The following is a 12,600-nucleotide window of genomic DNA, read 5'->3' on the forward strand; positions in this document are numbered from 1 at the left end:
GGATAAAACAAGTGGAATTGTCCTGGTTTGGGGCATTTTCCTCAAGGCCCCTAATGCCCACTTTCCTGCGTCTTGTGTTTTCATGACCTTCATTTGTAGCCACAAACCTATAGTTCTAGCTGGTTGGGAGCATATATGCAAACAGAACAATTTGTTCTCTAGTTCTTTGTGCTGTTTAGTTCTACTATGCATCTGAAATAAGCCATAGAACAAGATTGCCTTGTCACGTGGTCTTATTTATTTAATTCTGTTCTGCATGACAGAGACTGTGCGGTTTAGCAGAATGCTGCTCCAGCAGGGAGAATGTGAGACAGGAGCTGGGCATGTAGCTGAGCCTACAGAATCCCATCCTACACTAGGTGAGACAACTTTTAGCATGACAGGTAGCCCAGATAGGGCTGGGGGACATGCGACCTGACTTGCCAAGCAGTGTGCGTGGGCTTGGGTAGGGAGGAGGGCCGGGTTGCCTAGGGTGCCCTGCTGGCTTGGCCTGGAGCTGGTTATTGGGAGCCTTGGGAGCAATATTCTGCCATGTTATAAAATGGTGCAAACAGTAAATGTGGGAGAGAGCAGCTGCAGTGCAGTATGATCTCGCGATAAATTCCCTGTGGTTTGTGGGGGTATTGATGGAAGCTATTGGAAGATCAATAATTTACTGTTTATGGAATAACTGATGAGCTGTGGAATAACTGAGCTGGGGATTATGGGAAACTGAGTTTATAGATTCAGTGCAGATTACAAGGTAACTAATAGTTTGGGGATTTTATGGTAACTAACTGATCCATGAGTGATAAATGAATGGGGGGACTGAATTGAGGATTACAGTACTATTAGGCCTTTGATTAATGATTTAAGGATGAGCCAGTCAATTGCTGAATGACTGAATAAAATGGAATCTGATGAGATTAAATACACATGTATGGCTTCACGAGTAAGATACACAGTACGGCTTCACGAGTAAGATACACAGTACGGCTCCACGAGTAAGATACACAGTACGGCTCCACGAGTAAGATACACAGTACGGCTCCACGAGTTAGATACACAGTACGGCTCCACGAGTAAGATACACAGTACGGCTCCACGAGTTAGATACACAGTACGGCTCCACGAGTAAGATACACAATACGGCTCCACGAGTAAGATACACAGTACGGCTCCACGAGTAAGATACACAGTACGGCTCCACGAGTAAGATACACAGTACGGCTCCACGAGTTAGATACACAGTACGGCTCCACGAGTAAGATACACAGTACGGTTCCACGAGTAAGATACACAGTACGGCTCCACGAGTAAGATACACAGTACGGCTCCACGAGTAAGATACACAGTACGGCTCCACGAGTAAGATACACAGTACGGTTCCACGAGTAAGATACACAGTACGGCTCCACGAGTAAGATACACAGTACGGCTCCACGAGTAAGATACACAGTACGGCTCCACGAGTAAGATACACAGTACGGCTCCACGAGTAAGATACACAGTACGGCTCCACGAGTAAGATACACAGTACGGCTCCACAAGTAAGATACACAGTACAGCTTACAGTGAGAGGAGCTGAATAACCCTAGTAGAGTTTTAATCTTTATAGATTCCTGAGCTGCTACGCCAACTCCCAGCACTCCCAGTCATCCACTGCCACAGCTCTTTATATACCAGTGAGGATGTTCAGCCACACATATAAATTATATAGATATAGAGTAAAGAAGTTTAAGTGTAATGCCAGACGAGGCGTAGAGCGGATATTTTCGGCATGTGTTTGCTGAAAATTCTGCCCTACGCCTCCTACATGTACCTGCACCCGAATGAATTAAATACGCTCAGATGCAGGTACATGTAGCCGATATACGCATGAAAACGCGAGACTTTGCATTCTCTCACGTTTTTATGCATATTTTCACTACATGTGCCTGCACCCGAGTGTATCTCAGGGTGCAATGTACAACACTGGGGGTTTTTATTCTGTATACAAACTAGACCAGATAACATTTTTTGTTCTTGCAGTCATTTCCCATTCACATTAATAAGACACACTCCTGTGGAAGGATCACTCAGAATCACTGTAATATGTATTCCGAAGCAATCCTGTCCTGATCATGGAGCATCTGGGAGAACCGTGGGGTTGATATTAATGCCCATTGTGCTATGTGCCTAAGTTGGCCATACCAGGGAAGAGCTGCTTGATTGCCAAAAGAATGCATGCAAAGACTCATGCATGCTCACAGTTCTTCCACTCCCTTCCTCCCCCAGCCCAACTCTACCACTGAGCCTCTCACACCTTACATAAGGCCAGTGATTCCGCACAGAGGCTTGTGTTAGGGCACGAAAATATACTTTGCTTGGGGGTCCAGGGATGTGCTGTTACTAACTTAACTGACTGTTACCATTAGTATCTGCCATGTTGTATAATAATACCCATACCTATTTAAACACACTCAGGCCTTTCTATAAGATGATGATGTTGGGGCTCCCTCTTCTGGAAATAACTAGAATAGGCACCAATAAGAAAAGAAGAGATGTAGAGTTTAAAGGATTATTATTCACTCATATGCTAGTATGTTTGTGTTTTTCCTAGCTGGGCATCAATTTGAGCAAATAAATATTCTCAAATATATATCTCAAATCTCACAATTACTGTCCAACATGGTCCCCCAAACAACTGCTCCCGGTCCTCCCCAGAGGGTTAAGCCCCAAAGTTATAATAAATACAATAAATACAGTAAGTATAAATACACAGGGAGTAAGTGCCATGTGGTATGACATACAGTAGGAAGGAGATTCTTGTCATTTTGTTACATGATCTATTTTCCCTGGGTAAAATCACCAAGATTTAAGCAACAATAAAAGTCCCATGTGCTATTAACCTATAAAATTTCATTTTTACAGTCTACGGTGATGCAGAGGGGATTTTATAAGATGAAAATTTGGTGGATATTAAAGCTGCATGCATTTTATTTAGACCCTTACTGGCATTAGCTGCACTGGTTGGCACCACAGTTTACTGATAAATGAGATCTGATTTTGAGCTTTGTAAAGAGCAAGTTTTGAATTTACCCACCAATACCAATCTTCAGCCCAGCTTTCTTGCCCAATTTAACACATTTTAGAATCCCCCATTAAAAATCATTTGCAGTCCATATGGTGCCCTTTAGCCTTCTATGCCTCTTTACTGTGCATTACATAGGCCAAAGTACCCCATAGTGTCCCTCCACTCATAATTTTGTTCCTCACAGTGCCCTAGATGGCTGAAAATATCAAGAGGACACCACGTTTTACAGCATCAAGACCAGAAATAAGACCAATAACACTGTAATGTTAGGGTATTGCTTTGTTAATGTTACAGGAGCTCCTGACGAAGGGAGGGTGTATCCCCCCGAAACGTTGATCAAGGTGGTCATAATAAATGGGGTAAGCTCCCCGACTGCATATGTTTGTGTGTGTGGCTCCGTTACAGAAACAGTTCAATTGAGGATAAGGACCTGCTAGTCCTGCGGAAGGCTTGCACCACTATTGCAGTGAGTATAGCAGCGACAGGTGTGCGGCTTTAACAAGTGTGTTTCTATTAAATCTCACTGGATAGTCCCACACTCCTCACAGCCCCAAAACCCAAAATGCATTGCAGTAACCCACAGTGTAATTTTACTGAGTGTTCCATAGCCCACAATGCCCCAACAAGGTACATTATTTAGTTCCACTCATGGCTCTCAGTGCCACTGATATACATTTGCAAACCCTGTATTTTTTTTCCCAGATTTCTTCTGTTAAAGTGCCAAAACACAATTTTTCACTGTGCTTACTCCCTATTCTCCTTTACAAGTGATATATTACTTATACAAATTGGCTGTATTTATTCTTCCCTCTCTGCTCATCCGATCCCGAAGGGTGCCCCCCCCCCCCATGTATTCCAGGATGATAAATGCTTGTGCCTGGTCAGGAAGGCAAACAAGGAGAGAATGAGACATTTGAATAGATGTAAAACAACTGAACAATACAATGTAGGGTAACACCCAAAGATACATCAATATCAGCAGGCGTAAATGCATTTGCTCCAAATTAGCTAAGTAGGAGGTATCAAGAATTATTGTATTTATATCAGCTCCCTAAACTTTACCATAGAACAACACCCCATAGAAATAAAGGTCTCATTACACTGTATCTGAGTATCTTGGGGGTGAGATGTTGTGCCAAGTCTGTTTGGCTGGAGTGCCAAAAAAAAAAGTCAGTAAATATCATAGTAATATAACTATAATGAATCCCCCAAGGTGCCATTTCCCTGAAAGTCTTCACCCTAAACAAGCATTTCCTGCACATAGCGTCTCCCTGAATAATCTGCATTCAATGAACTCATTTAGCAGAGAAACCCCAGAACAGGGCAGTGAGTTCTCCAAATGTACCCAGTGTCGGACTGACACCTCAGGGGCCACCAGAAAACCTTAAACCTAGGCCCACTCTCCAAAAATGTTTCCTTCTTTCCTCACCCAACCTCTTTCTTCTTCTATTCTCTTTTATTTACATGCTAGCATCTATTCCATCCATCTATTTCTCCTCTTTGATCCCATTCAGAAATAGGAAATGACCATGAAACAGGCCAAATGGTCAGGAGCAGGAGGGCCCACTGACACCTGGGCCCACAGGGAGTTTTCCTGGTATCCTGGTGTGCCAGTCCGACACTGAATGCACCAACTTCTCATTCATAAAACTCATTTTAAGCAATAGCACCATGGCAGCATTAAATAAAGTGAATCAAATAGATCTTGGTTAAGTCATAAAACAATCATACTAATATAGTATGGTAACATAGCTCCCTTGTACAGTTGGTCTCCTAAGAAAATCAGGAAATGCAGAAATCTCAGTAGAACTGAAAGCTGCTGATGTTGAGTGGGGCAGGTCCTGGGGCTGGGACACAGAGTCTCTTTCTGCAGCTTCCCTCTCCTGTCGGGAAGAAATCACATTAACAGCTCCCACTGCAAATACAGCACAGGGGACAGGGTGCTCATAGATTCAAAATTTCCTGTGCACCCAGTCCCTAGTGCTCCGGATGTGAGGAACCTTCAAGTGTGGCTGGGTGCCATGCTGCCCCTTAATTTGCACTACTCTAGGCCCGGGCCTTTGTGTCCTTGCCACAAATCCCAACTGACATCTGCACTAGAGTCTGCATTCTTGTTTCTAAACCTTGGGCCCCAAGATGTTACTGCAACTACTGTTACTACAGATCCCAGCATTTTTCAACTTACACTCATTCTGGGGGTTGCAGTCCAACAACATCTAGGGACTAAAAGTTAAACAAGAGTATAAATAATGGACCAATGCCAAGTTATCAACAGAAATGGCAGATTCATGTTTACATTCAAAAAAGCCTCTGCATTCATTTTCTAATAGTAGATTGAGGATAATGGTAGACTGAATAAAGCTGATTGGCTGCTATGGGCAGCTGCATTTGTGCCATTTAGCACTTATGTTCCTAAATAATCTGTACTGTCTCAGCACATTAAAGTCAGTTAATAACATTACAATGGACTCAGTTGCAATATGAACAAATAAATGGGAGAGTAAATGTGAAATGGGCTAAAGGCGCTTGTGTCAGTTTAATTCTCATTACCTGCGCTGCTCTCTGGGCTCCTGGATCTCTTCCACTGAATTTCCCTTTTTCTTCCTGCTCGTTGCTCTCCTTTCTGCTCTCTTTCCCTTTATTCTCCTGGCTCCCTGACTTTTTAGCTTTTTTGCTCATTCTGCTGAATGATTGCGATTTCTCCTCCTCATCCTCACGACTCCTTTTAACTTACTTCAAAACATCTCTACTCTCTTTTCTACTCTCTTCTCCCTTATTTTCCTTTGACTTTTTAGCTTTTTTTACTCATCTTCCTCGCCTCAGATATGGCTGAGCATGCTTTGTTCTTGATTATATGTTGTTGAATTGTGGGAGATGTAATCAAATAACATTCAGGGTGAACACACACGGGGTGATTAGTCGCCATGACCTTTAAAAAAGTTGCAGTGACTAATCCGCACGACGAAAATGAGCGCGCGATTTGTCACAGCAACAGAATTATTCTCTATGGGCTAAAAGTCGCCATGATTTGTTGCTGCGACAGGGTTACCTAAAAGTCGTGGCAACAAAAGTCTATTACTGTGTATAATGATGAAACGCAGGTGTTAATATGACATTTGCAGTACAGAGCTACCCACCGATTTATAAGAGTCTTGACTGATGAGAAAGACTAGTTTAACTGTATTTATACCATTTTCATGTCCTTTTACTTTTTATCTTCCTTTAGGCTAAAAGCACACAATGCAATTAATCTACTTTTCTTCCCTTGCGTTTGTTTGTACAAAGGCAGGAAAAAGCGGATTCGCTCCATTAAAAAGACACTGCATCAGCCTATTTTTGCATTTTTGTGCTGAAATCCGTTCCGTGTAGCTGCACAATGGCCAGGGCCGGAATTGTTTTCTGGGTGCCCCTAGGCCACCCCCGTTGATCGGTCCCCCCCCCAATGCGCATGCGCGAACGAGCGAACTACCGCTCGTCCCCCCTACCCTACCCCCCCCCCCTGCGCGCCTGCGCATACATTTAAAGCCCCATACGGAGCAGTGGGGAGAAGTTCCCACTGCTCCGTATTGAAAAAATCTTTAAAAATTCCGTTGCAGCGGGGCAGCATGCTGCCCCTACATTTCTGCCGCCCTAGGCCCGGGCCTTTGTGGCCTCTCCACAAATCCGGGCCTGACAATGGCCAATGCCATCTCAGTGAAGCTACACAAAAATGATCATGGCAGCACATTCATTCCTATACAGCCCCTGCCCACTGTTGCTCAATAAAGGTCACATAACATTTCCCTGTGTTACCCACTTTGTTTATTTAGAAAAATGTCATCATACAATGCTGAGCATTAGAATATAGACATAGTTTTGTCACTATACATAAAAAAAGGAGTAAAATTTTCCCCAGATCCTTAGAATTCATTACTTGCCCTGCAATAGTAAAAGCAAAATGCAGTTGGAAAAGCAAACAGACTTTCCATATAAACATTCCTGAGCATTTAAAGTAGTCACAATAACCCATATTTAATACCCTGTGAGAATTCCTACAGACAACAGGCGATTCCATTGCCAGCTACGATCAGATCATTCACATCCCTGAGAATGAGTACAGATGCTTTTTAAGTTTGTTTAACAGAAAAAAAGACAACTTTTAAGAAAAACCTTAAAGGCTTGATATAAAAAAAAAACATTGAGATGTAGCTGAACCTCTTAAAAGATTCCAATAGATCCAGTCATTAATAGGCTGAAATACCTGCATTTTAAAGTTCAACTTGGTAATCCTTGTTCCAAGATTCCATGAAGGTGTTAGTGGCACAACTTGCAGTTTTTAACCCTGTCTAAACTACCATTGTTTTGAGCTGCCTGGTCTCAGCTTTTCAGTTTACATTCTTTATAGCCTTCCTGTTGTGTTACAGTCCCCTGACAAGAAGGAGAGTTGCCAAAAAGTCCAAAGGCTTGGGGTGACAAAACTAGCAAAAAAATCAGTTGAGAGGGGTCTGAATGAAACTCTATTGCACAGACAAACCCCCAGCTTTTCTTATAACCTATATGATAGCATCAGTCTATGCCAGCAAGATGCTGATGCACTCATAGCAATTATTGACATTTTGGCTGCTGCTTTTTCCCCACTAAATATATTTCATAATACTTTTACCAGTCATTTCCCAATAAAGCTGTTTATGCTTGAAAACAGATGAGAATTGTGTAATAATGCATATCTGGTGTTTACATTATTCCCATTTTGTGGCATTTGGCACTGTGATTTCAGCATGTTAAAAACATGTTCAACTACCCTGTGTGCTGTTGCCCAAATACCAAGGCAGGGTGTCACACTGAAGAGGTTAAATACCATTAAAAATAAAAATACAAATACAGAACTGGATCATCGGTGCAGCAGTGACTTGGAAAGTGCATTCTTTCTGGTGTTGCAAAAGTAATATGGACTAAGCTGTGCTTAATGCTCCAACAAAAAGTCTGCTGGTTTATCCTAAACACTAATATGGCCTTCAGAATATGTGCAAGTAGTGCATGTTCTTCTCGCTCCATTAGTCAGTATCACTAGAAATGACCCGCCATTTCTCAGACGCCTTGTTGACCCAGTCCTCCAGTCCAGGAGGGAAAATCCAAGGGAAAAGAAGTTGAAAACATGATACATGAAGAAATTAACAGGGGGGTGAGTTCATTTTCCATTGAAGGATGAATTTTGGTTTTAGATATAAACCATTTCACACATTAATGGCAAGGCATCCATCTGTACAGAGAGCACCCTTGGAGAACTGAACCCATCACCAGAAGTGTGAGCTTCTGTCTCTGCTGGTGGGAAAAATCCAGGCTGTATCTCTGTGCAACCCATAGGCAAGCCTTCCTGTTCTCTACTCATATTTTGCGTTTAAAGTTTGTTAAGACACATGCCCTCAATGATATCCTCCTCTGGGATTGTTCAGGATTTCTCTTAGCAGTCTGTTAAGAACAGGAGGAGAGAACTGCCAAGAGACACAGCAGAATATCCCTGATCAAGGATGGTGGGGCCAGACAGACCATTATATTGAATTCCCAATTTTCATAAGAAGCACAGTTTCTGCATCTGGAAGACAATTAAAAAAAAAACTGTGTTAGGGTTGGTAGAATGAATCACAGAAGGAAAGACTGTGCCAGACTATATAGCGTTCAAAGTTACAAATGAGCTTTAATGCTAACAACTAGTCTGTGTAGTGTCCATTTCTCTATAATTTCTGGAGCATTCTTCATGCTTTGATAATATGCTGGAGAATGTGAGGAGTTGTAGTTTAGCAATGTGGGTTGAACACTGCTAAGGTATGGATTAAGAAGATTCCAGGGTTCTGAATGTTTTTAACCAGTTAAGCAGGGTGGCAAACCAATATTGTTTATGTTGAATTCCTGGCTTTGGTTGTACAATAATCTAGGATGAACCAAGCTGGCAGTTACAGTTTTTTGTAAGTTCCTTTTTAAACTACAAAAAAGATATTGCTTCTGAACACAGGACATGTGAGCCTGTGGCATGATGGGAAGGAAGATGTGAAATACAGGGGGGGGGGGGGCATAAGGTTCTGTTAAGATTAAAAGAACCTTACCTTGATATTCCTTTCTCTTGGAACAGGTCCTGAAATGAAGGATACAGAGAAACAATATAAAGATATTTTAAAACAAAGTCAGCCTATGCTTAGAGATCCATCCAGAACTTCTATTACCTAAACCTAGCATTCTAAAACATCAGTGCAGCCCCAATGAGACTCATCAGCAATCATCAATGTTAATACAACTGCAATGCAAGCAATGGTAGTATGTGCTGGAGCCTTATGGCCTATAGACCCCATCAGAATTGAGGCTGCATGGATTGCTGTGTATAACATTATCATTTTGATATAAAATATAGTATGTTAGCTTATTGGCCCACTACATGGAATTGTGGGACAGCACTGTAGGCATATAGGTACATTGGGACAGTTACTGGGATATTGCACCTATCTGACACCCCATATACCCAGGAAGCACACTGTACTAGGGCCAGTTTAGGAGATTTGCATCAAATAACAGAATTACATACAACTGTATATAAAACAGTCCCATATATCTATACATACTGACCTTTGAATAATAAATGCCCAGATAACATGGGCTAAAGATATGGCATCTACAACAATCCAGATTATAACATAATACTGAGGATCCTGTAAGGAGAGAAAGGGCAGTGAGATGGGTATGGATTGCTGTGGATCATATTATCTGAAATTGATCACAATCTAAAGTGCCCTCTGTGACTGTGTATTATGTGATAATGTAGTTTTGGAAGACTGAATTATGGGTAAAATCTGTGGTGCAGAAGCTGTGTATGAGCCATGGGGTTTGAGGCATTTAGTGTGCGGGAAAGATAAGGTCAAGGTACTCATATTAAGAAACAATGGAAAGATGAAAGTGTCTGCATGCCAAGCACATGGTTACAATGGCAAGGGCGCTCTTTGTGACATTCCTGCACCAGGATGAGCAATGTGCTAAACGACACCAAATGTCATTTTAAATCTGTTTAAAACAGAGAGGCCCAAATGGTAGTCTTGTTCCTATAAGTGAAGCTAGCTGTTACTGTATAGGTTCTATAGAAATGTTCTGGAGGCAGCATAATACTGTATATAAGTGATATATAAGTTGCAGATATGTGTAAACAGGGTAAAGAAGCTGTATAAACCTATGTAAGGTACAAGTGATTAGAGCTTTTGATAAACACAATTGAAAAGAGAGAAAAGTCAATTGTAGTTTGTGTTTTCGACCTTTTGTTTCTTGCAAGCAACTCTAGGAGGGGTTTGTTTATACTGAGCTCATGATCTGTTATTTAAACAACACCTGGTTATTTCAACAGCAGGTAAGTGGAGGCAATAATAAACGTCAGTGGTTTTTTTTCTTATGAATAAAATAGAAAACCAAGGATTTTTTGGGGGCTCATAGATCTGATCCAATGTGACTGTCAGGCTTACTAATTCCAGAAACCAGATCAATTCTTAGGGTAAATTTGTCACGTTATTTTTCAATTATCTTTTTACTCAAGACCCTCTCCTATGAATCTGTCTTTAAATAACTTCCTGGTTGCTAGGGCCCAACCTTCCCTAACAACCAGGCAGAAATTTAAACCACAGTTTTCTCTCAGAGTCATTTATTTCTTTATATGTTTCAGTATACATACAGCAGAATATACATATAATGTGTGAAACTACATAGGTTTGTCCCAGGAAGATACAAATTCTACTTACTAGAACCCACTGAGGCCGCTGAATGTTCTTCAGAAGGTGGCATGCATTGGAGGTGACCGATGTGGCTCCAGCACACCAAACATAGGAGAACAACCAAGGTTCATTAACCACATAGAGATTCACAGATATGTTTTTCTGCCTATATGAGCTTTGGACAAAGAAACAAAAAAACACAGATTAACATGACAAAACAAGAATAAAAGCAAATGAGACAGAGATGGGGGGGGGGTGAGTGAGTTGTTGAGTGACAAGTTAAGCAAGGTACAGAGTATTTAGGAAAGACTGCTATACCGGATCTTCTCCAAGCTCAGATTATATGGCATATTCACTGCTTCCAATGTATAATTTTCTTGCTTCAGAGGTCCAAATATCTGACGGAAACCTGGAGCCCTCGCTATGACTTCCTCCCTCTGCTCGTCTGGTAGCCAAAGAATCTGAGGAACACAGGAGTAGGTGGCTGAGTAATTTAAAGGTCCAGAAACACCAAAGACTCAATCTGTCTGTCCAGTTTCTGCAATAAAAACATTTCTTGCAGTAATGGTTCTGGGATGTATAAGAAAAATCTGGTTGTACTAAACATGGCCACAATGCCATCCCTTAAACTTAATTGCCCATAAAATCAAATACACATCTGGGTAGGAAATTCCATAAGAGGCAACACCTTCTGTCTACAGACTTACTAACTCTGGCCGGATTGATGAGTTAAAGATGGTCTCCAGAGTAATATCGATGTAGCTATCGTTGTATGGGTGGTCCTCGGGAGGCACATACAGGTCAAATATTATAGATATGTTGTTCTTTTCTGCTTCTTTTAGGACTTCCTGTAGAGCAGGAATTTTTTGCCTCCGTACTTCCTCTTGGTCTTGTGGAGTTAAAACACTCACAGTCTTGAATGGATCTTTCTAGAAGGGATACAGTAAACAATAAGGGTGATGGAGGCAAGGCTAACAGAAGAGGAATGTGGGAAGTAAAGAACAGAGAATGGCTTTACCTCAAGGTACCAACTGCCTGCATCGAGCTTCTGGAGGTTGGCCCATGTAAAGTTGGTGCTATTATATTGCGATTGCTCTTGGAATATTTCTCTTACATTTGTGGTGCGGAGCAGCTTGCTATCATGCATAAGGAATGGGACTCCATCCTGACTGTAACAGAGTGCAAAACAAATAAGGTTCTGCAAACGGCTGTGAAGCTGCTTCAGATAATCAGATGATGCTCAGATTGGCTTCTTACCTTATTGCAACATCTGTCTCAAAAACCTTAATCCCAGAGGCCACCGTTTTATTAAAAGACATCAATGTGTTCTCAGGAGCCAGCTGAAAAACACTAAAGGCATGAAAGTGCCCCATATCTTACACTGAAATGTATTATAATTCTACCCGCCATTACTCTTTCCATCATAAAGTTTATGTCACCCCCCAGAACTCACCATTGGTGCCCCACGATGTCCTATGAGGCCTGGCTTGGGTGGCAGATCCGATGACTTCAGCACACAGGGAGAAGTGATATAGACAGGAAGGGGATAGAGAGCACCGAGAAGGATTATGTAAACTGTCAGAATGAGGTATTTCAGTACTGCATGAGTAGGAAGAGAGAAAAAAACTAGTATAAATACATTAATATTTTTAGGGTTGTTCTCATTGCATTAGCAATTTGCAATTGGTCTTTATTTTTTATTACTTGTACTTTTTTGTTTTTTTTTAATTATTTCAATTTTTGTTCAACAGCTCTCCAGTTTTTTTGGCGACTAACTGGTTGCTAGGGTCCAAATCACCTTAGCAATCAGGGAGCAGTCTGAAT

General features: G+C 41.5%; 1 protein-coding gene across 6 annotated transcripts in view; it reads right to left on the minus strand.

Annotated features, from left to right (window-relative positions):
* Positions 1-6,833: 6,833 nt before the first annotated feature.
* gdpd2 (glycerophosphodiester phosphodiesterase domain containing 2) overlaps positions 6,834-12,600 on the minus strand; it is a 59,773-nt gene continuing 54,006 nt past the window's right edge. For 5 of the 6 annotated variants that reach the window (XM_031891868.1, XM_031891869.1, XM_031891871.1 and 2 more), the window contains 9 exons: positions 12,230-12,375; positions 12,034-12,116; positions 11,795-11,945; positions 11,484-11,705; positions 11,095-11,237; positions 10,804-10,951; positions 9,650-9,732; positions 9,136-9,164; positions 6,834-8,627 (listed from right to left, as the gene is read on the minus strand). In XM_031891868.1, the coding sequence (XP_031747728.1) occupies positions 8,584-8,627; positions 9,136-9,164; positions 9,650-9,732; positions 10,804-10,951; positions 11,095-11,237; positions 11,484-11,705; positions 11,795-11,945; positions 12,034-12,116; positions 12,230-12,375 (1,049 nt within the window). In that variant the 3' untranslated portion in view covers positions 6,834-8,583. The other variant, XM_031891872.1, reaches the window with a different exon arrangement.

This window comes from Xenopus tropicalis, chromosome 8, assembly GCF_000004195.4.
Source record: "Xenopus tropicalis strain Nigerian chromosome 8, UCB_Xtro_10.0, whole genome shotgun sequence".
Lineage (NCBI taxonomy): Eukaryota > Metazoa > Chordata > Amphibia > Anura > Pipidae > Xenopus > Xenopus tropicalis.